Source organism: Neofelis nebulosa, chromosome 18, assembly GCF_028018385.1.
Source record: "Neofelis nebulosa isolate mNeoNeb1 chromosome 18, mNeoNeb1.pri, whole genome shotgun sequence".
Taxonomy (NCBI): Eukaryota; Metazoa; Chordata; class Mammalia; order Carnivora; family Felidae; genus Neofelis; species Neofelis nebulosa.
Window position 1 is genome coordinate 39,197,401 of NC_080799.1, and position 23,931 is coordinate 39,221,331.

Genomic DNA, 23,931 nt, shown 5'->3' on the forward strand with positions numbered 1-23,931 from the left:
CATTGCCAGATTCAATGATGCTGATTTCTGCTTCGGAATCCAGGATGCAGGGTTTGCTCCTACCACTGCTATCCCTATCAGAGAGGCACTAATCAGCGTTTTTCTGCCACTGTCTACTCTAGGAAGGTTAAGTCAGAAAACACACAGCCTCTAGAGAGCTTAGAGTCTCTGAGAGAAAAGATGGCATTGAGTGCTCAGGACCCAAACCCAGGAAAGTGGACACTCCCCGGCGGTATTCACAGAAGGGTATCTCGGAGCCCATTCCTGGGTAGAGCACTCAGAAATTCAGGCCGTAAGAGTTATTTCAGAGATTCTTCCAAGATTCTTTCCACCTATGCTTTTTGATGTTTGAGTCCTATGTGCAAACAATCTCAAACTCTACAGTGCAGTGGGACGGGGAAGATACTGAAGTTCCTTCTCGCTGTGTCACCCCAACACCATGAATTCACCTGAATTCTCTGCTCTGGTAGGAAGACCTCTCCTTAGTTTGCACTGAATGCCTGCCAGTGCTTTAGAGCTCAACTCAAACACCACCCTTCCCTTTTAACCACACTCTTTCCTACTCTAAGAGACATCCACCTGCTCCCTCTCCTGTTTTCATATACATTCCCATGGATGCACCTCAACAGTAGACTGGTGAAGAGGGAAGATTCTGGCCCAACATACCTGATCCAAATCTCAGATCTGTAACTGACATTCCTGTGAACTTGGACAAGCTCCCTTTCTCAAGGGTCAGTTTCAGGTTCTTCATAGGTAGAAAGGGCACCATAATCCAAGACTCTGATTCCTTATTTGAGATCATTGGGGTCATGTGTATTTTGAAATTTCAAATTTTTTATGGGGGACAGATAGGAATTGTCTTTTTCAGAAAGGTATTTCAGTGGAAACATCGATTATGTAACACTCTCAGCAGGGTCTGGGACAACATTCTGAAATCAAACACTTAAATATCCCTGTAGCAAAATATGTGAATATTCACACTAAGAGGGATAAAGAAAGTCTATAAATAGCCACACATCATTTTAGGTCAAGTTTGCTTCCCAAATCAGTTTTGGTACCAAACTTCTCCCCAGAAAACACCCTGATTTACAGAGCTTTTTGGAATTTAAAATTACAGATAGGGGATGGTAGGCCAGTAGTACTCAACTTAGGGTTTTGTAAGAAAAAGTGAGATAATATACCTAAGTATTTAGCACAGCACCTGGTTCATAGCAATTACTCAATAATTGCTACCTGTCATTCTTTTCTAATGTTTTTACTGTAGTATAAGTTTTGTGTTTATCTAGTGTTCTCTTCCACTGGCTGTGAACCTACATGTCAGTGGCTATGACTATCACTTTTGTGTCCTGGGTGTCCTGACCAATGCCTCGTCTAAAATATGTGAGCATTAATGAATAACTTAATTAACAAATGCATGGTGATGTAGATGGGGTTCTGTTTACACTGACTTCCATCTAGAAAAATGGTCTTTTGACCCACTATCTATAATATCTAGATGAGATGGGAATTATCTGTCCCAGTATGGAGAACGATCTAGCCACGTATGGCCAAAGGGCATACCCTTTGTTTAAGTATCTACAGTGAGGGGTGCAAATCTGAACTTATAACCCTGAACCAAGGGCTCATTAGATCTAAGCACTAACCAAACATACTAATCATTTATAAAGCCATTGTTTTATTATGTTGCTTGGTATGCTGCGGCCATGGTCTATGGTTTAAGTAAGTCATCTTGGGAAGTTCTGGATTCAAGACTGACTTTGACAATTGATTTGTCAGACCTTCCTTGTTTTCAGATCAGAGAGTGCATTGATCATTCAGTGTATTGTTGAAAATCTAGAAGTAAATAAAGAAGTTTGAGAGGAACATACATTGTTTCTTTTTATCCCAAGATACCAAGATTGAGATTCATACAAAGGGAAAGGATTAAGGTTTATACAATGCACTTGGTAATATTACTCTTTAAAAAAAATTTTTTTTTACATTTATTCATTTTTGGGAGACAGAGAGAGACAAAGCACATGCAAGGGAGGAGCAGAGAGAGAGGGAGACACAGAATCTGAAGCAGGCTCCAGGCTCTGAGCTGTCAGCACAGAGCCTGACGCGGGACTCGAACTCCCAAACCGCGAGATGGTGACCTGAGCTGAAGTCAGAAGCACAACCAACCAAGCCACCCAGGTGCCCCGGTAATATTACTCTTTTTCTCTTCTCTTCCGCTTCTCACTACCCATGAAACGCTCCAAACTGGTTCAGCTCAATCCCCTATGGTCATTCAGAAATTCTTTACATGGCTAGAAGGAAAAACTATCCACCTTTCCATATATTCAGCAAGTTTTGATACCAGAAGATGGGTTCAGGAGAACCAGCATGATAATGATTCTGGCTTTCTTGAGGGATGGCGGATGGGGATCACTGGTAACTACGGAATTCAGTCCTAGAACAAAAGATCCTGGTGAGCAACAACCTTAGAATTACTAGAAAACGGCTCTACTCTGTTTTTGCCAGACAACGTGATGCTCTATTAAAGCCTGTTATGATATCTGGTCAATTATTTATTTTTTTCTTCAACTGAGTAGACCAAAACAGGGCAATGCTACTAGTATTAATTTAAAAAGTGGCAGAAACTCTTCTGCCACAGAATTGTTGGCTCTTGAGGTTGGAAAGACCTTGGGAGGAATCTCAAACTCTGATCCAACCACCCTGCCAAGTGGCTACCAAAGCTCTGTCTGTGTAACTCCAGGCATAGGGAACTTACTACCGATGATGGAGTACACACACTATTTTGGATCACTTTTAGTGTCCTGCTGATGACATTATTAAGGTGTGGGCGGCACCTTCCTTCCCTACAGGGAAGCTCTTGCAGCTCTTGAGGAGTTGGGAAAAAAACCACAAGGTCAAGGAACTGGTAAGCAAGCTGATACAGCCTGCTGGGATACAGGACAGCTGGCAACAGAAGGCCCAGCTAGAAGGTGAGTGTGTGTGTGTGTGTGTGTGTGTGTGTGTGTGTGTGTGTTACAATTTTTCTCTCTTTGAGTTGCTTCTCCTCCCCTTGGAAATGTTTCTGCAACCAAGTGATCTGAGTTTCGTGATGCCAATGGGTAAATAACACAGGGTCTCTCAGCAAACCGGAAATGAAGCTGGTCTCTCTCCAGCTATACCATTTCATTGCATTCCAGGGGAGTGAGAGAGGAAGAAGATGAATATATCACAGCAGCTGGTCCAGAGCCTCCCCGCTGCACTGCTCTCCTGACTTATGGGTAACTAGTTAGCAAAGGTGTCACTTGGGAAAACAAAGTATGATCGGGCTAAGATTTGCAAGTAAAATCACTTGTTCCTTCCAAAAATAACTGGGTATGTTTTCTCCAACACTCTGCAAAAAAGGAATAAATAGGGCCTCCCCAATTTCTCAGCTGGCCCGTGCGTCTCCTCATCTATCATTGGGGTAATACGTCCAGAGTGGCATTTCGTAATGACAGCAACATTCCAGCAAATCGATAGTTATTCAATTCCCAACAAGCTCTCAAGTCCATTAAGCCTGATTACATTCACCCATTTCAGTGCGTGCCGTTATTTTTCCTACACCGGCACTTAATCTATAACAGGAACTTATGAGAACTTTCAAAAGCAATTTCAGCATCAATCAGCATAGAGTGAAGGGCACGATTTGCTTGTAATTATTTATCGGACGGGGCGGCAGAGGGTCTGACAAAACTCCAACAGCCGACCTTCACCCCAAGTTTCCAATGGAAGCAAAAGGCATTCCAGTTTGCCATGGAGTCCTCCTTCAGACTCCATGCACACCCCACTGGCCTGCTTACACCAGGAAAGATGGAACGATTTCCATGTTGTTAAGGACCATTCTCCAGGCAGTGTATATATGTCTCACGTATAATATAGGGGTTTCCAAGCTAAGCAATGGCCATTAAGTCTAGGATGATAGAATGTGTTGTTATTATTGAGAATCGCCCCTGCATGTCTCGAATCACCCAAGTTCTTAAGGTTCACAAGCACCATTCGGAAAAGGGGGGAAACTGAGTTTGACCAGAACCCTCCCCAGAAATTTTAATTAAGAAGGTAGGGTACTGCAGAATTTTCAAATATAGTTGCGGAGGGGGCACAAGGATAAGGGTGAAAGGGTGCACTAAACACAAAATACATTTAGTTTTCCTTTCCCGCAGAAACAAGAGACAGAATTAACTACAAAGCGATGGCTGTTCTCAAACAAACAAGAAAACAACAGCAAAGCAACCATCTGGGTTTCCCAGGATGTTCAGGCTCTGTGACTAGTAGGTATTCGCTTTCCACAGAGAACTTTGGACATACACCCAGAAGCCAATGCTTGTTTAAAAAGACAAACTTATGCTAAGGGGGGGGGGGGGGGTGGAAAGTCCCAAGTATCTTATTGGTAGATGAGTCTCCCTGCACAAAATTAATAGGCTTAAAAGTAAAACCAACACACTTTTCAATCCTCCACTTTCTTGCCATCATTAAGATGTAAACAGCTGGTAAGGGAGTCCTAAAGTAATCTCTGAACTTCATAAATTAACCATCAACAGCGTGTTCCTTTTTGCCTCAATGCCACCACTCGACCCAAGTGAGGTGGGGGGCAGGGGCACTTCTATAAAAATAGACAATCCACATGAAGGCAAACATATAAATTAATGCATATTTCATGCTCCTTCTATTTCCTGGGTTAAAGCTCTTAACCAAGTCACCTCATGATAAGTTACTTTGCCTCATGATCTGCTCTGGGAGACTGAGTCCCTCAGAAAGCTGGGAAGGAGAGCAAATCCTTTGCCCTGTGGTCAACCTCCTGAAGCAAAGGCATGAATGTTAAACAGCACCCAGATCAATACAAGCAAATATGGCTCAACTACACCATTTATTCAGCCATGAGAGATGTCAATAGCCAGATTAGGGTGATCCATCTTTGTGATTTCCTACTGTCTTCCCACTGACTACATGAGGGCTTTTTCCTGTATTAAAAGTGTTTGCTTTCTCAACCATAAAAATTCCAATTATTACTCTGAGCGCTCTGGAGTTAAGTTGCTGGCTGGCAGTGGCCTTGAATTACCTGGATCAGTCCGGGAAAGTAGGGGGCTGCAGGAACAATCATAGGCACGCCATAGGGATGCAGGAGTACTCCTTGAGAAGGCAACATGCTTTACGTGAAGGTATTATTCCCTCTGAAGCTCAACACATCAGTGGAGAGTTAGGGGAAAATCTACAGACCCAACTTCTTCGGAACTACAAAGCCGAGAGCCAAATCGCTTCTGTCACGAGCCAGGCACTCATCAACGCCGAGAGGGGGAAAGAAAGAAAATCCGCATCAGCAACTCTTAATGTGAAAGTTTTCTTCCCAGACGACGAAGAGACACAGCAGCTGCAGAGTTGAATCTACCAAAATGGAAGGTGCTATTTTGGGAACGGCTTGCCTAACATGACTAACCAAATACTCTTCATTAATTTAGTTCTCAGAGAGAGTGAGAGAGAGGCCAGATGACTGAGACAGAGGTAGGCCACAGGAATGGGGCTCTTCCCAATGAAGTTGGGCAAAAGGCAAGGGACAAAGTCTGCATGGGATTTTTAGAGAGGAAAATGAGACTTGTAAACTGAGAGGATTATCAGTCGCTACTTAAAAATCAAGTAGGTAAATGTGGGCACCCTTTGGCACTGATCACAAAGAAGCTAAGGAGATCATCTAATCTGTGCTTCTCTCTCTTTCTCTCTCTGTCACTGGCTTTAATTTAATTTTATTTCATTAAAAAAATTTTTTAATGTTTATTTTTGAAAGAGAGAGACAGAGACAGAGTGGGGCGGGGGGTGGGCAGAGAGACAGGGAGACACAGAATCTGAAGCAGGTTCCAGGCTTGGACCTGTCAGCACAGAGCCTGACGTGGGGCTCGAACTCACAAACCGCGAGATCATGACCTGAGCCGAAGTCGGATACTCAGCGGACGGACCCACCCAGGCGACCCTCACTGGCTTTAATTTTAAAGGGGCAATCTGTGCAAATCATACAATAAGAATACCAGCGGGGCGCCTGGGTGGCTCAGTCAGTTGAGCATCCGACTTAAGCTCAGGTCATGATCTCACCGGTTGTGAGTTCGAGCCCCGCATCGGCTCTGTGCTGCCAGCTCAGAGCCTGGAGCCTGCTTTGGATTTGGATTCTGTGTTTCTCTCTCTGCCCCTCCCCTGCTCATGCTCTCTCTCTCTGTCTCTCTCTCTCTGTCTCTCAATAATAAATAAATACTAAAAAAAAAAAAAAAAAAAAAAGAATACCAGCTAATACTTGCAGAGTGTGCTACACACAGAGAATGGACTAAGTTGTTTACACAGGTTACGTAATGTTATTCTCACAACTCTCTCAAGTCAGTACTGTTACCAGTTCCAGGGAACACACAGAGAAGTGGACTTAGACTAGTTGAATCGGTTTCCCACACGTGTACCCTTGTTAAGAGTCAGTGCTGGGCTCCGAACACAATTCCTAACCAGGACTTCATTTTCCCACAGAACTTCACACGCTTTCAAAACAAAACAAAACAAAACAAAACAAAACAAAACAAAACAAAACAAAACAAAACACAGATTCTCTGTCCTTGATCTTTCAATGGTCATCTGTGACTATGCAGTGTGTTCATAGGAGATGGTTTCCCGTTCCCAGAGTTTAAAGGCATATCCACCAAACTATGGATGAAAAATAAATTCAAGCCAATATTTGCAATCTTTCTGATGCTTGAAAATACCCAAAGGATTGTCTGGGATAGGTTCCACGGTAATAAGTAAATTCCTCTGGCATTACATGAATTGAAATGCAATTGATTTGGGTGTCTCACACACTAGCTGTGTGATGTTGGAACAAGTGACTTAGCATCTCTGAACCTTGGTTTCTTCACCTAGAAAACTGCAGTAATAATAGACCCTGCCCCATGGGGTCATGTGGCAAAGCTCCGGGCATCATATCATGGATACCATACTAAAGGCTATTAGCTGTTCCTATCATGTGTGTTGTGTTCTCCTGATGGTCAGTATGGATACATCTTCAGCTTCAGATTGAAGGCACAGATAAATTCATAGAGTCACTCATGGCAAGAAGACACATGGGCATGTGGAGAGCTCCCGGTTTTGAGAGCAAGGGCGCACAAGTGACCAAGTGAGTCCACTCAGCTAATGCCAAAGGCCCAGGGATCACTGGAAATCACCTTCAAACCAAACATTCGCTTGCCACATTCCACCTCTAACTCCAAGCAGGACACAGGATATAGATTTTGTAGAAACTCAGAGAGCTTCAGACACCGCAAACCATATTCAACTATTGGCTTTTTCTAAATCCAAATGTCAATTCCTCCACTTTTAGATAGCCAAGGTGTTTTTACACTACACTAATTTTAGTTGCTTGATTTAGCTGCATAATTACATTTCTAGATAACGACAGTGGACAGCGTTTGGCAGAGAATTCAATTATTTAAGGCTGAATTTTGGCCATCTTGACAAGGTTTCTCTGTAATTGATTCTCCTGCATCAAAGTAGCCACACTGTTACAATTCAGAAAGCTCCAGTAACAGCTGCAAGTTGACCCCTCTTACTTAACAGCCTGATACTGTTTCTAACTTTAGCTTTTGACTATGACTTTCAACACTGTGCTTCTGAGAAGTTACCAATGAGGACAGAGGCATCTTCATGAGACAGCTTCTCGGGATGGGGGAGCTATTCATTACTTTGGTCAGAGCTGGGTCAGATTGGATTATTTCTCTTTAGTGTTAGAAAATGTAAAGACTATTGGAGGAGGAGGCAGGAAACTTAGTCTGGAAGGCCAGAAATTTACACAATTTAGATTCTTAGTTTCCTAAACTAGAAGAGAGGCAACAATATCCACTTACAATTCACCAAGACTATTCCCAAGAGCAAAATTGAGAGTGTTTCGGAAACTGTGGAGTTACATAAATACAAAGGATAATTGTATTTATTACCATATATATTGTTTTTGTTAAAGAATCTCATGATTTCAGGGAGAAATGAGTAACATAATATATGGGATATATACATACTTAGCTATACCTTTTGCAGAGGGCATTTTGTTTTCTTTTTAAAAACTCCATAATACAAAAGTTTTTACTGATCCTGAGTAATCAGTTTTTTCCCCCACCCCCACCCTTGAAGATAAGGGCTAATTGTTTTGTGACCCTTTTCACATTGACTGCCAGGAAGCTTAAAGCCAAATAAGAGATTCATCTCTGTCCACTGTGTTGGCCTTTCCTGCTTACAGATAGGTGTTTTTGTCTTCCTATCCTCACCACCTTCAGTACTAACTACTGCTGTTCACATTTTCTCTGATTCTGATTTTATATTCACATATTACTGTCACATATAATCATAATAGTTATATTTTGGAAATTGTATGAATTAAAAATATCCTTGCTCTAAACCTACCTCAAAAACTTCATGAACTAATAGAACATAAAATCAAATGACAACCATTAAACAAAACCTCTTTTTCCTGGGGTGCCAGGGTGGCTCAGCCAGTTGAACGTACAAACTCTTGGTTTCGGCTCAGTTCATGGTCTCGCAGTTTGTGAAATCGAGCCCCACATTAGGCTCTGTACTGACAGTGTGGAACCTGCTTAGGATTCTGTCTCCTTCTCTCTCTGCCCCTCCCCAGCTCATGCTTTCTCTCTCTCAAAAACAAATACACATTGAAAACAAAAAAAACCCATAAAACCTCTTTTTCCTAACACAGGTCCTATTTTTTCCAAATAGGAAGCACCTAGTATTACTGGACTATAATTCTTTTCTCTTACTTCCATTTCCTCTGCTAAAAGACACTGCCTATGCATCTCTGCTCCTCACTGGCTCCTGAGCACAGCTCATGGTAAACAGTCAGCTACCCAATATGAGTTCGTGGTTTTTTGCAGGAGCTTTGAAAATGTAGAGTGAAAGAATTAAGTAGAGAGCAGGGGAGACCGTGACTGGGAGACACAGGTAGGCCTCGAAACACAGAATTCAAGCAAAGGCCCCACATCACAATCTAAAGCAGCCATCCCAGACAGGATGGCAAAGTTGTTTCTGTAAGTGGACAAATAGCTCAGGTGTTGACGACCTTATGCTCTCTGCTGTAACCACTCAAAACTGCTATTGTCACCTGAAAGCATTTACAATATGGAAACCAACAAACACTGAAATTTGAATTTACTATAATTTTCGCCTGTCAGGAGATACTCCTCTTTTGATTTTTTCCCCCATCTTGAAAAAGTGTAAAAACCATTGTGAGTTTGAGGGTCATAAAAATGGGTAATGGGCTAGGATTGGCTTACAAACCATGGTTTGCTGACCCCTAATTGAGAGCATGTATTTTACCTAAAGCTCTGGAAGTCAGACTTTAATATAATAGCAAATATAAACTCCTTTTCAGTTGCCCTCTGCTTCTCCACATGCTTCTCGATTTTCCTGTCACTTCGTTGAGTGCTGGTTCTGTGTCAATCTTCCCTGTGTCAGGGATTTCCATCAGGAGATTTTTTTTTTCTTAGCCAACCTTTCATAGTTCAGTCTCACCCCACTCTCCAAAGAAGATAAAAACAAACAAACGCAAAACAAATCAAAAAACCCACCTCCCATCTTCTTTCTCCATCTTCCATGATGGAACTCTTTTCTCAGTCACTGTCTCATTCTTTCCTCTCCTAGATTAAAGTGGTTCCTCTGCCTAGATGAGGTCACATACCACATCTCCTTCCCACATCCAAGAGCTAACATGAGGATTACTCTGCTCACCACCAGCCCTTGTGAGGGGCAGCAGCCTAAAGTTTAAACACCGATGTAGGAGAAGGAAAAAGAAAAGAAACACAAGTTTTGGATGGAGGTTGGGAGACAAGAGCATTCAGAGAAAACCAATGCCTGCCATATGGATTCTGTTGGTTACATGAGCCAAGTGTAACCTCATGGACCAAATCCAGTCTGAGTAGAAGGACGAAGGGGAGGAGGGGGAGGAGAATGTTGATGACGGTGATGGCTTCTCTGCATTGTGCAAAAGAGAGATGATATATTTTTTTTATTAAAAAAATTTTTTTACACTTTATTTTTGAGAGAGAGAGAGACAAAGCACAAGTGGGGGAGGGGCAGAGAGAGAGAGAGAGAGAGAGAGAGAGAGAGAGAGAATCCAAAGCAGGCTCCAGGCTCTGAGCTGTCAGCACAGAGCCCAATGTGGGGCTCGAACTCACAAACCGTGAGATCATGACCTGAGCCGAAGTTGGACACTTAACCAACTGAGCCAACCAGGTGCTCTGAGGGATGATATATTTTTTAGTGTTTATTTTCAAGAGAGCATGAGAGAGAGTAGGGAAGGGGGAGAGAGGGTGGGGTCAGAGGATCCAAAGCAGGCTCTACACTGGCAGCACAGAGCCTGATGAGGGGCTCGAACTTACCAACCACAAGATCATGACCTGAGCTGAAGTCAGATGCTCAAGCAACTGAGCCACCCAGATGCCCCAAGAGAGGTGACAGTTTTAAATGGAGGCATCTCATGTAAAATTTAGATTTATAATATCTCTTGAAAACCTGCAAGATCTAGAAGCTTTGGCCCACATTTCCTTGTACAATCCCTAACGTCTGGGAAGGATCTGCCTCCGCCACAGCTCAGAAGAATCACACTCCATTGGTGGAGAACCACCTCCACCAATCTTTACCTCCTTCCTTAAAAGAAGCCAAAAGTCAATCACCACTTGCCGACCACTAAAACAGAGCAAAACAGAAAGCATACAACAGAGCGTTTCTGGGACAATATTAATTGCACTCCCTGTCTTTGGAATACTGACAGTGGTTACCTAACAATATGGATTCACGCAGGATACTGAAACACTCATCCTACCCCACTTCCTGGCCAAGGTGGGGGAGAGAGAGTTTTCTACAGTATTCAAGGACCTTCCTCATATTCCTCACCCTCACTTTTCCAGATTCATCCTCTAATACACACTGTCCCTCCTTCTATAAATCCCCTTTTTCCCCCTGTAAATCAGTCTGGCAAGTTGCCTTGGCCACATACTTTTATAGAACCAAGCCTCTGTATAATCTGGCCTGCTACACAGAACTCATTCTTCCATTCTTTCCTGCCTTCCTTCCTTTCTGCCTTCTTTCCTCCCAATTCAACCTTGATGGCCCGATCAAATCTTACATTTTTTATGACGCCTTCCCCAGGACCCCAGGCAGAATGAACTACACCATCACCCATGTTCTAGAATCACCTTAGCAAGGTGCAATCATTCTGTTAAGTGTGGCTACCTGTCTGGAAGGGAGGTTGGCTCAGGCAAAGCAGTCTGCCATTCATTCTTGTTCAGCCAGTGACTGTGAAGCAGTGACTAGACAGACAGAGTTTCCCACAATGCTTCCTGGGACAATGATGGCTGAAATGGCTGCCTTGGGGGGACATGTGAGTAAAGCTGTGAGGGTACAGGAGTCTCCAGACCACTGAGGGCTGCCTGTATCTCTAAGGTTGTCTCAAGTGGCCCAGGGGCATTCCTGGCACAGTAGCAAAAGCCTGAGTCTCAAAGTTGGAGAGGCTGGGCTGGGATGTTGGTTATGACACCCTTTTGAACATGTGATCTAGGATGAGATCCTCAGCCCCGAGCCCTCGTCTACTCGGGAGTAAAATAAGGCAATATCTGTGCCTCCTCTCAGGCAGGCTGTTGCCTTGAAGTGACTGGCCATGCACGGGCACTCCTGGCAGGTGGAAGGTGTACAAAAAGGTCCAATGTATTTTTTTTCCTTCAGAAGGTCTTTTGTAGACCCATGTAAAACTATTTTTTAATCATCTCTATCCTATGTCAAGCTTCCCTCCTCCAGGCCTCACCAGTACCCACAATGGTGCTTCAGGTGGAGCTTTCTCTCATCTCACACGATGGTTTGCAGAAAGGCCCCATCCTTCAACAGGCAGCTACAGGCCGACTTCTCTAGCAGCCTCCCACCTTCTCCAGCACTCATCATGACCCACCCGTCCACAGCCCCAAAAGACCAGCGCTGATTTGTCCCAGGATAGTAAAGACCTGGCTGGTCATCCCACCCAGGTAAGGTCAATTTTATCTCCTCTACCTCATCCTCGATCATGTTGGTTTCCTGTCTTTCTCACAGGACCGGGCAGAGAGCAGAGGCTCAGCAAGCACTGGAGAATCACTTATGGTGATGACAGGACAAGATGGAGATTCAGGGATGTTTTGTGCCTTGTCTGAGTTTAAACTGAAAAATGTGTGCTTTGTCAGTTACCAAGAGCCAGTTTTCCCTTCCACATGACCCTAGAAACTTCTAGATCATCAAGAATGACCACTCCAGGGCAACAACTGAACCACAGTTGATAAACTCCACTCACTACCAGACATGCATTCAAATCCCATCCAACGCAGGGGAGACTAGCATGGAAGGGCTTCCCCTGGCATGGACCTCAAAGATAAATCCCATGAGATGCTATATAATGCTTATGGTCCTGATGCTGGGGACAAACGGGTGAGTTCCCACCAGAGAGGCTGGAAGCATGGAGCTGATTATCAGGGGAGGGGGCAAGATCTTCCAGTGGAGAGCTTCCACAAACTGTGGGTAGGATGTACGAGCCATCAACCAGCTGCTCCCCAACTTATAGCGACTTCCTTTGTATTCTCGGCGGCGGGGAGGGGGGGGGACCAGTCCAACCAGGAAGGTCACATCCTGAGACGAGAAGCTACAGCCCCTACCCATCTTATGGACTAGTTTTGGTTAATACGTGTAAATGAGCTGATGCAGGGAAGTTCTTACAAGAATGATGAGTGCCTAGTAAGCATGACTGCTCACCATGGTACCACTATTCCCTCGCTGTCTGACACTTCTCCTTGCCATCTGGCTCTCCTCTTGCAAAAGCACCAGATCATGGTAGTTAGGAGCTCACACTGAGCCACACTGCCCAAATTAAAACCCTACTTTTTACCAACTGCTGCCTGTGTCTTCTTGTGCAAATTACCTAACCTCTCTGTGCCTACGACTCATTATCTGTAAAATCAGAATGTCGTCAGTAACCATAACTCAATCGTAACTCATAGGTGGTCCGGGGATTTAAAAAAGAATAACATGCAGACACATTTAGCTGAGGGACTGGTTCATCACAAACACTCATTTAATAGGGTGCTGGTAGCTATTGTAATGGTAACAGCATTAGCAACAGCTTGTTTTGAAGGATCAAACCAGCCCCAATCAGGGCTCCTTCAAGCCAGGAATATCAAAATCCTTTCTCCCTTTGACCTCTAATAGGTCAACCTGTAATAGGTTAAAGCAACTAGTGCTCACAAAAGTAACCTGCCATGTGCCTTCTTGTGTAAGAGCTTACCTCCTCCTTTCGTGCTCTAAATCATAAATTAAGACACAGGGGCTAACAAGGATGTGTGTGTGTGTGTGTGTGTGTGTGTGTGTGTGTGTGTGTGTGTGGCTTCTGTACATGGAAGATACGATGTTGAAACCAAAAGACGAGAATTCCAATGTCAATGGAGGGTTTACAGGGATGATGAAGATAGCACCTTTGAATCTGGGACACTGGGTCACCCTATTACCTCCAAAAATGGTTATGAAGATGCACAAAGAAAATTCCAGTAGGTTTTGTAAGTGAGGAGGCTGCTGATTATCATTAGAAACTCGAACCCCCAGCGGTAGAGGCAGCACAGTGCTCTGCTTGGTTCATTAAGCGCTTCTTGACCTGATTCTCCTCTGAAAGCCAGACTGACTGGCTGAATGAGCAAATCTAAGAATATCAACCCCACACATCATCTCTGCTGAGATCAACAATGCTTCAGGAACTGACCCCTGACCTGTCTGGGAATGAATGGCAACTGGGTTTGAGAATTTGTTGACCTTGCTTGAGGCAAACAAATGCTCTCTGGGGACTCTCACAGGGGGATGATAATCGGCTGCTCCCCTGGCTTTTTGCTTTGTGGCCTCCCTGTATCTTCTGCATCTATGCTGCAGGTCCCTGCAGGAGCTGGGCACGGAGACACTCCAAATAGCACAGTCTCCAGAACTCACAACCAAGCCTTTTTGCCCAAACCCCATGCACATACTCTACTCCCTGTGAACTGGCTGAAACACCAGAGCTCTGTGTGCATCCTTCTCCTCTTAGTGACTAAGCGCCTGGAATTGCACCCCCCAGCAACCTTTGCATAACACAAGCTTCATTGTAAAATGAATCCCATGACCAAAGAAGTAGGAGAAATTCAGCTTGCCCTCTCTCCCTCTTGGGGATTTGTGACACCTATTAACATAGCAAGGCACCTGAGAAGTCCTGCAAGGAAAAAGAATAGAAACCTGTTTGACGTTGTTTGATCCAGATATTCCCAAACTTACTTGATGACCAATGGACTATCTGTTCATTGATCCATCATCCATCCATCCATCCATCCATCCATCCATCCATCCATCTACTTGAATATCGGGCTATTGAGAATTAATTATGTGTCAATCCTGTGCAAAGTTCTTTACCCCTTCTCCTTTCCTTTTTCTCCTTCTCCTCCACCTCCTCCTCTTCCATCACCATAATTCTACCATTTGAACAAATATCCAATGGTTGCTTTGTGCCATGCACTGAACCAATTTCATCACATGGGTTCCCTGTGTTTACCCTTCCTATAGGTCTATCAGTAGATTCTGCTCAATTTCTTACATTACAGACAAGAAAACGGAGACAGTGAGAGGTGAAGTAATGACAAAGGAAATATAGCTGGCAAATGATGAGTTGTACCTTGAATGGGAGTGGCAGAGCCCTGCTTGCTAATTACTCATTGAAGCCCTTTGCTGGCATGTGACCCCACATAAATATTCTAAGAAATGCTGGCTTGGACTAAACTTAAGCTGAGTGGCCTTCTTATCTCCTTTACCCTCAACCCCTCCCTCAATCTCAATCACTCCAATAGTCATTGGAGATAAAGGAAGACAGAGTAAAGCCAGGACAGAGAGCTGGATGACACTTTAAAGCTTGGGGAAGGACAGACCTCCCCCTCCCCCAAGAGGTCAGAGAGTAGGGAAATACCTCCCGAACACAGAAGGTTCAAGGCACAGGGAGGTGGGCTGGTCACATGGGAACACCAGCAAAGAGTGAGCATGGGCAGACAAAAAAGAAGGCGGTCCAGGAGAAGAGTACCCAAGAGATTAGCCTGCCACCTTCTTTTGTGATGCTAAAGCACCATCTCAACCTCCAGGGCTGTCTGATCCTTGGCTCTCTCTCCTACTAATGCATCTTCTGGGGACAAGTGGTGGCTCTTAGCTCGTATTTTTGATGCATGGGCCACTCTGAGAATTTTGCCTTCATTCCAGAAAACTGCACATAACTCACAAATTTTCCATATCATTACAGGGGATTGATGGCCCTTCTGAAATTCATCTGTGGACCCTTGAGGAGCCTCCAGATCTCTATCAGATTCTTAAGTAGGTGGCCAATATGTGCCTGTGCTTCTGCTAAAGGAAAGTTGTGGGTAGGGTCAGAATCCCTTAAGTTAGGCTCCTGGTGACAGTTCAGGTGACTGTTCTCATGGGGAATCATGTTGACATGCTTACCGGCACCGTGACTTTGAGGATGTGTGCCTGCCGCTCAGAGGACTCTCACCACAACTCGACAGGAATGAGGTTTTCAAAAAGGTAAGAGGGCCAAACAACTTGGGGAAGTGCTAAGGTATTCCATACTGTAAAAGCAAGCCAGACACTATGGAATCCAAACACAAATCCTTAGCTCTCCTATCCAGTAAGGGGCAATAGTCCCAAGTTGGGGTCTGGCTTCTCTCTGCTGCAGCTATCCCCTCCAGCCCCAGGCCAGGAGACGGATACTAACAAGCCAATGAGCGGGTGATAGGCATAGTAGGGTGCTGACCAAACCAGTGCTGGGGGAGAACGGAGGTAGGAAATACATGCTTGTATTTCAGAGACTCTGCAGTCCATTCTTGCAGAGAAGACAGAGACAGGAGAGACTGAGAGCCAAGCTGTGCCAAGCTATGCAGCTAAGCATCTATGAGGATGAGCCAAGGGGCTGACCACTGCAAATGGTTTCTTCACGATGTCATGGCTGGGCAGCTGGTGGCAATGGAGAACCTCTGACAGGTGGGCTTTTCAACTTCCCAGATTAGCAGTGCCCTTCTGGGACACTCTGGGGACATCAAAAGAGGAACCACCCCAAGTGAGTCATTTCCTTTCTGCTTCTTATGTTACAATCTATCTTTAAATATTTTTCAACAAACCATATATATCATTTACTATTTGCTGGATACTCTCTAACCCCTTTATGTATTTTTTCAAATAAAAAAATTTTTAATGTTTATTTATTTTCGAGAGAGAGAGACAGAACATGAGCAGGTGAGGGGCAGAGAGAGGGAGACACAGAATCCGAAGCAGGCTCCAGGCTCTGAGCTGTCAGCATCGAGCCTGACACAGGGCTCGAACTCATGAACCATGAGATTATGACCTGAGCCGAAGTCAGACGCCTAACCGACTGAGCTACCCAGGTGCCCCCCTTTTTTTGTAATTTTTAAAATGTTTATCTAACCCCTTTATGTACTAACTTAATCTTCATAGAAATCTTTTAAGGTAAGTCCTGTCATTATCCTTGTATCACTGGTAGGGAAACTGAGGCACAGAGAGGTTAAGTAACTTGCCCAAGATCACATAGCTTGTGAGTGGTGAATCAGAATCAGGTAATTCACTGCTATGCTACCTCTCCAGGAAAAGACACATTTAAAAAAGTATATAAATTCCCACTGATCTCAAATTGACTAGTGAAAAACAAGCTTATTTTTTTAAAATTATAATACCAATGTATCATATTGGCTAAGAACTCAGATGATGGGGCCATACTAAGCTTAGGTTCAAATTCTGGATCTGACAGTTCCTGGCTCTGTTTCCCTGGGCAAATTACTTAAGCTCTTTGAATCTCAATTAATTCACTTATAAATTTAGAGGTAATAATACTTTCCTCACAAGGTTGTTCGGGAGAGTACTCTAAATCATGTAGCAATGTGCTAAAAATATTCCTTGGGCTTGGGTCTACTTTTATGTGTGTGAGCTTCACTCTTGGTGGTTATATTTCAGCATGATCATCTCCATTTACATGAACGCCAGGCATTTAAGTGACTGCTTACTTATGGCTCGCTGTTTGACCCCAAACATTCCAGATTCATTAATCAACAAATCCCCATATTTGCTTAAGCTAGTTTGAGTTAGGTTTCTGTCCCTTACAACTAATAGATTCTGGACTGATTCAACAGTGATGGTAAGAACAACAGACATACACGGGCACAAAGGGAAGTCACAGAAGATAGTTTCGGCTTATTTTTTGAACAAACACTTACAGACTTTTCTAAGTGCCAAATAACATTGTAGGCACTTCAAAAACTACCTCATTTAATCTTTTAACAATTCTCTGGTATTGGTACTCATACCTGCCCCTTCTACAGATGAGGAAGCATAATGCAGAGACTTTACATCATTCTTGGCTAGATGGGTGGAAAGGCCATAGCCAAAGCCATGCCTACCTGCTTCCAAACAATGTTTTCTTTCCTCTGCATGCTTTGCACTACCAAGGATGCTGATGTACTTGCTAAGTCAGGAATCCTAGAAATCTACAGAGAAGCGGGCACCAACATTCAGGTGCCCACATTACAAACACTGCATCCATGGTGAGGCGTCTACCAAGTGAGTCCTAGGAAAAACTGCATGGGCCATGAACAAGAATTCCAAAAGATCTTTCCAGAGAAATCCCACTGCTGTGGGGCCGTGCCAACACAGTCTGCACAATCTCCAAACTATATTCAGACCCAGAAACAAGAAACATCAACCTGAAATCAACCTACCACAGTCCACATCTCTGCTTTTTAAATAATGTTTGGTGGAGAGACCTGTTTTCCCTTTCTCCAAATGCTTCTAAACTTCCTGGGTTGGCTGTTTTTTTAGGTACTCATTTTTCCGCACACCCACCTACCATGGATCCAGACTCTACAAGTCAGCATTCCATAAAGTATTTACTGTGTTTGTTTGCATCTCCCCCAAGAGTACTGAATAAAGCTCAGTGTGGAAATTCACAGATTCCAGGGTGGCTATTTGTTTTAGGATTACCCCCCAGACCTCACTTCCTTGGAGACTCTGTGGCTGGCCTCAAAGATGAATGCTCTTTTTAGGACTGAAATAGAACAAAGGGACAAAAGGGAACTGAAGGATTTAAAATTAGGATAAAAAAGGAAAAAAAAAAAAAACAACAGAAGTTGGCACTGGAGTGGCCTTCCTTAACCGCGTAAAACTTACCAATGATGCCCAACTTTCAGTGTGGTTTATCCCCATATGTTCCCACACTCCCACTGGGACCTAACATTTGCAAGCGCTATTTATCATTCTGCCTAGTGGTGTGCTCATTTGCCTACCTCGCTAAGCAGCCCTTGTTGTTATTTTTATAATTACTGGGAGTCTTTCTCATGTTGCACTCTGCCAGGACTCTGGCTTACCACACACCTGTTCTACTCAGAACACATGGAGAGAAGGGGGTGGGTCTGGCAGTGGAGGAAAGGGGAAGACGGCCTTCCTGCTTGCTATGAAAAGCAAAATCAAGAAAAAGAGGCAGACCAGAAACCAGTGAGGTACCTCTTTTTTTTTTTTTTTTTAAAAGGCTGTACTCTCTGCTGGTTTGTTATTTAACAAACATTCTCTGCTCATTGGAGAGTTAATCAGAACAAATGCTGTGCTGCTTTTTTTATCGTTACAAATGTTGACTTATTTAGCCATCATCATGACCAACAATGTATATCAGCACCCCCATTTTACAGATGGGAAAACCAAAACAAGGCAAAGTTAAGTACCTGGCCAATGGGCACACAGAGGGCAAATGGTGGAGCTGCACCTCATGCGAATTCAGGTGTTCCTGGATCAGACGACCATGCCGCATCCTAATCCGCATCACTGCTGTCCACAAACATCCTCATCACTACCTCCTGCACACCTCCACTGTCACCACTCCCACCATCACTGCCAACTTGCCACTGGTGCTCGCATCAGCACCACCTCCTTCACCATCTCAACCCATCGCCACTACCGCCAATATCACCACTGGGACCACTCCACCCCCATCACCATCACCACCGCCTCCATCACCACCATCACAACCACCATCCCTAACTCCATCGCTACCAGCACCCTCACCACAGTGACCAGGGTTTCTTGAGCCCTTTCTACCTGCTGGGCGCTCTACAAACGAACTCATGCCGCGTTCACGACAACCCTGTGTGACTGATCCTGGTTCACCTCTATTTCACAAATGTAGAAAGTGACCTTCAGAGAAGTGAAGGAATCTGTCCATGCGGCAGGTCAGAGGTCGGTAAGATCGGTGACATTTTAAGGGTTCAAGGCCCGTTTTGCCTGACACCTATGGGAATGCATTTAACTGCCCTGCTCCCTTTTCTGGAGGCGGCAGGTGGAGGCAATGCCCCCTGGGCATTTCAACAAACTGGCTCTCCACTCCTCACCCACCATATTAGAAGTTTGTTGCTAGGATGTGAGGGACCGCCCCGTGGAGCTGCGCTATGACCTTGCATGTGGTAACTCTACTACCAAACAATGTACAAGACCGACTGCTGAGATTCTGAGCTCTGGCCAAGTACCATCCGGGAGCTTTGGCCTGACATCTGCTGAAACTGGCCTGGAATTCTCTTTGGTGAGGCCCCGTACACCCCAGATCAGTCCCTCCTGAGATGTTGCCGCCCTCACCAAAGCCCTCAGGTGTCTCCTCCAGCAAGTTCTATTTGTTCTCCTTTGCCTGAACACCAGCTTTGGGGATGAACGGGTGTCACAAAGAATATGAGGCTTGTTTTTCAAAACTTTCACTCTTGTCTGTCTCTTCTGTCAACTCCCAGATCCAGCGACTGTCATGGCGCACCTGATGTATTGCTGTGGCCTCCTACCAGGGCTCTGCTTTCAATCTTGGCCCCCCCCCCCCAATCTGTTCTCCACAGAACAGCCCAACTGGCCCTTTTAAAGGCTAAGTTCAATCATATTTGCCGTCTGCTGGGAGTTCTTATTGTTCTTGCCCTTCCCTCTTAATTCCTTTCGGGGTAAAATTTACCCCCCATCAGTGCTTCCAAGCCCCTGTGGTTTCTTTCTGGCCCCCCTCTGCCTCTTTCCGTTCTCCCACTGTGTTCCAGGCTCGCTGGCCATTATTCCGTTCCCTGAGGATGCCCAGCAGTGGTACAGCCATCACATGCACCTTCTGCCTCAGTACATATGCTCTCCAATCCCTACCTCTGCCCACCTTCTCCCTCATCTCAGCTTTAATGTCACTTCCTCAGAGACAGCTCCCTTCATCCCTGAATGCAGCTGCTACTATTGTCTGTGGACCCCGCCCCCCTTTTTTTCTTTTAGAGCATTTACCACAACTTGCAATACAAACTCGTATGGGGATCGCTTATTACCTGCCTTCCCCAGAAACTTGGAAGTCTGTGAAGGAAAGTGAAGTTGGTTTCCTTGCCTATGTACCCTCAGTGACTAACCCAATTTCTGAGGCAGAGCAGAGGCTAAATAAATATTTGTTGAATGAATGAGCGAGTGAATTAATTATTAACCAATTACTTAAGTGAGGGGATGAGGTCTGATTTAATCATTATGGATGTCACATGCTTTGCTATAGACAACTCGATACGTCTTTCATAAATAGATCATGAAGTATAGGGAACATTCTACAAATGGTTAAAAACACAGCATTTCTTTCCTCCCATAGGATCAGATAAACCCTCAAAAGTCTGTCTTATGTGTAAGCCGCTAGTTGTCTTATGTAATATAGTAATTGCTGGCTTGAATTAAAGACATCATTATTTTGGAGAGTTGCTCTTTTTCTCATATAAAAAGTGAAGGATTCATCCCTCATATTAACACATCATCTCCTTGGCATGCTACACTATTAAGGAGGAAATGTGAGCTTACTTTTTGAGAAATTGATATTTTTCACAAAGCCAAGAAGAGCTATCAGAATAAAGGGATGTTTATTTGGGTGAATCACCAGCTTTGCACAAATCCCAAAATCCCAAGTGCTAATTGCATAATGGGTCTTTACAAAATGCCATAATATGGGTTCGGCTGGTTTCTCTGTTTTCGGTTTGAAAAATAGATTGTTTAATAACCCATCAAAGCTATATGTAAACCAAGTAAACAATAGAGCAGATGTTGACTGCTGTCTTGTGCCTCGTAGACATAATTAAAGACAATGAGACACTCACGGAGTCCTATAAGAGAGGACAAAGGCAAACAGAAAAATCACTACAATATGCATTTGCCGGACACCTGCTTTCTTAGTTCAAAATGCTGTCTCATATTTCCTGTGATGAAAAATTTTGGTGACGTTCTTTATTTACTTATGTAAACCGTACATCCTGCTCTCTACTTTTCAGGAAGACCAGACTATAAAAGCTAGCCTTTTAAACTGAGTATCTGCCTCAATTTCTTTACTGCTAAGACCCCAGACAGTTTCCAGAAACGTTTCTAGTTTTCCCATAAGCATAAATGTGAATAAAAACCAGTTAGCCAAAACTTTCACATTTATAAAGGAAAATTCAAGCCCTGGCTTGGGTGGGGGTCTGTTGGGGCTCTATTCACTGGTAGCAGTGTTCGCTCCTTCATGCATTATTTAGGAATTCAACCAAATTGACATGTTTATTTCCTGAAAGCCTCACTTTTTTTTTTTTTAAGTCAGGCACATTTCCCAAAATCAAGATTTCACCTTACACACACACACACACACACACACACACACACACACACACACAGGCCTACTGGGTAGAATACTTAAGTGTCATTCCAATTTTCTAAATATTCTGTTTTTTCCTTCAAACTCCTACTCAGATTTCTGTTAGGTTTTCAGTTCTCAGTTCTACAGGGGAAAAAAATACAACCACACACAAAATGTAATGCATGATATAATTAAGAGATCAGGAGCACAATAAAACAAAAACAAAAACAAAACAAAACAAAAACAAAAAACACCACCACCACAGGGTGTTCTTCTCTGCAGATATCTTGAAAGAGGCATTGAACATCCAATATACCATTTGATCATATCATTTTCCCCTTCTCATTAGCAAAAAAAAGCTGAGGTTAAAATCAGTTTTCTGTGGCTTACTAGACAGGAGAAACTTTCCTAGATCCAGAATCCTCAATTTAGAAAACAGATGTCCTCACTCAATTCCAAAACAAAGCAGAATTCTTTTTCTGTGAATAACTGAAGTTATTTGTTTTTGTTTTTGTTTTTTAAGCCTCAAAACTCCCATTGTTTAAAGCACACCTGAATTTCCTACAGATTTGTAGCAAATAGTGATGCTCCCTCTGGTACCTCCCAGCTCCCTTGTCTCTTGTTTTCGAAGCTCCAGAAGGAAGGGGGATTCTAATGTGATTTTGCATCTCGTTATGCTAATAAAATGGTGTCAGCCCATTTTCACTGACAACACCATAAAGCATGAACACCAAATGGGAAACAAATAGGTCCCTGATAACACTGTGAAACGGACCAATCAACCCTGAAGCACCTAAAATAGATTGTAGTCCTCCTTCATTCATTCTTTATAGAAAGGCAGTGAAAATGTCCCTAGGTGAATCTGATTACACACACACACACACACACACACACACACACACACGCACACACACACGCACACGCACACATGATCTCTGAAGCTCAGAAGGTTGTAAAGCACTAAATTCTTTTGATTTATGGAGCAGCCTGCACCGCGTTGAGCAAAACAGCATGGCAAGCCGGGACCCCGCTCCCAGAAATTCCTTTATTAACACGACCAGGCCCCGCAAGTGAACAAAAGCACTGGTGCGGGGTGTATAAATCATTAATATGGTGCCGGGCTGTGACTGCATTTCCTGTGTTAGTTGGAGAGCTCGTCAGCACAATGGGGATTTGGGGATTGGAATTGGCTGCGGAGAAATGCACTCCATCATTCTCAGAGCGGAAGATTCCCATCAGCCCCGTGCTCTCTCTTCTCACCTTCCCCAAGTCTGAAAGCTTCGGTGTGCATTGCCATGTATTCAACAACAATCCTAATCACTTAAAACTAAAATCACAAAAACAGCTTCAAAGTTGAAAGACCTCCGGACTCTCCGCTCTTTTGACAAGTTTTGCCTTTTAAAGGAAAGAGCCCTGAGAACCCTGTCCAGTGGACGGTGATGGCCCAGCAGAGGCCTGGGGAGATGGCACAGAGCTGGTGACCTGTACAGCCCGGGGCAGGCCACTGGGACAATGAAGAATAACGGGCACATGTGTTGGTTCTGGGGCCAAACTGGCTGTGTTTACTCACCAGCCCTTCTACCTTCATATCCGCATCTTAAAACTAAAATGATGCTCATCTACTCCCTAGAGGCCTTTCGAGGGGGATTAAATGAAGTAATCCATGTAAAAATGCTTAGTAGTGTGCCTGTCTCACAGCACTCCATAGAAGTTATTGATTATTTCATTATATTCATTATTTTATTATTATCATCATCATTGCAAGGGCGGCTGGATTCTCCCTGGATTCTACCTACATGGTCTTCCATACAGCATCTCCCACTGCTTACAGAGAAGCCTCAGTTTTTGAATGGAACCGAAAGCAGACCTAAAAAGAAGGCAAAGAAAAAGACAGTTCTACAGAATCCTGAGTCACATGTTCTAAATGGAGACCCCCAGTGGAAGGTTCTGCCATTGCACCGGGAAGGAAAGAATTTCTCCGCTCAACCCTTCCTAGTTTAACTACTCATTGCAAATACTTAGGGAAAAAATAAAGGGGGGGCAGGGAAGAAGAGAGAAAAGAAAATGCAGAATTTTATACAGATTGTCAGGATGAAAGAGCCTATCAGAGGGTTTAAGTAGAGACAACAGAACGAAAGCAAAGTCATTTGTAAGAGGCACCTTTGCATTTCTAGAAATTCTAGGAGTGGCCCAGA

At 43.9% G+C, this 23,931-nt stretch overlaps 1 protein-coding gene across 40 annotated transcripts in view; it reads right to left on the minus strand.

Moving 5' to 3' along the window:
• RBFOX1 (RNA binding fox-1 homolog 1) overlaps positions 1-23,931 on the minus strand; it is a 2,070,746-nt gene that overhangs the window by 345,499 nt on the left and 1,701,316 nt on the right. For 2 of the 40 annotated variants that reach the window (XM_058711288.1, XM_058711275.1), the window contains exon 1: positions 5,072-5,373. The exons of 34 other annotated variants lie outside the window; for them this stretch is intronic. In XM_058711288.1, the coding sequence (XP_058567271.1) occupies positions 5,072-5,158 (87 nt within the window). In that variant the 5' untranslated portion in view covers positions 5,159-5,373. Of the gene's footprint in view, positions 1-5,071; positions 5,376-23,931 lie in introns of those variants that run through there. 4 more of the 40 variants (XM_058711281.1, XM_058711282.1, XM_058711283.1 and 1 more) reach the window with 4 other exon arrangements.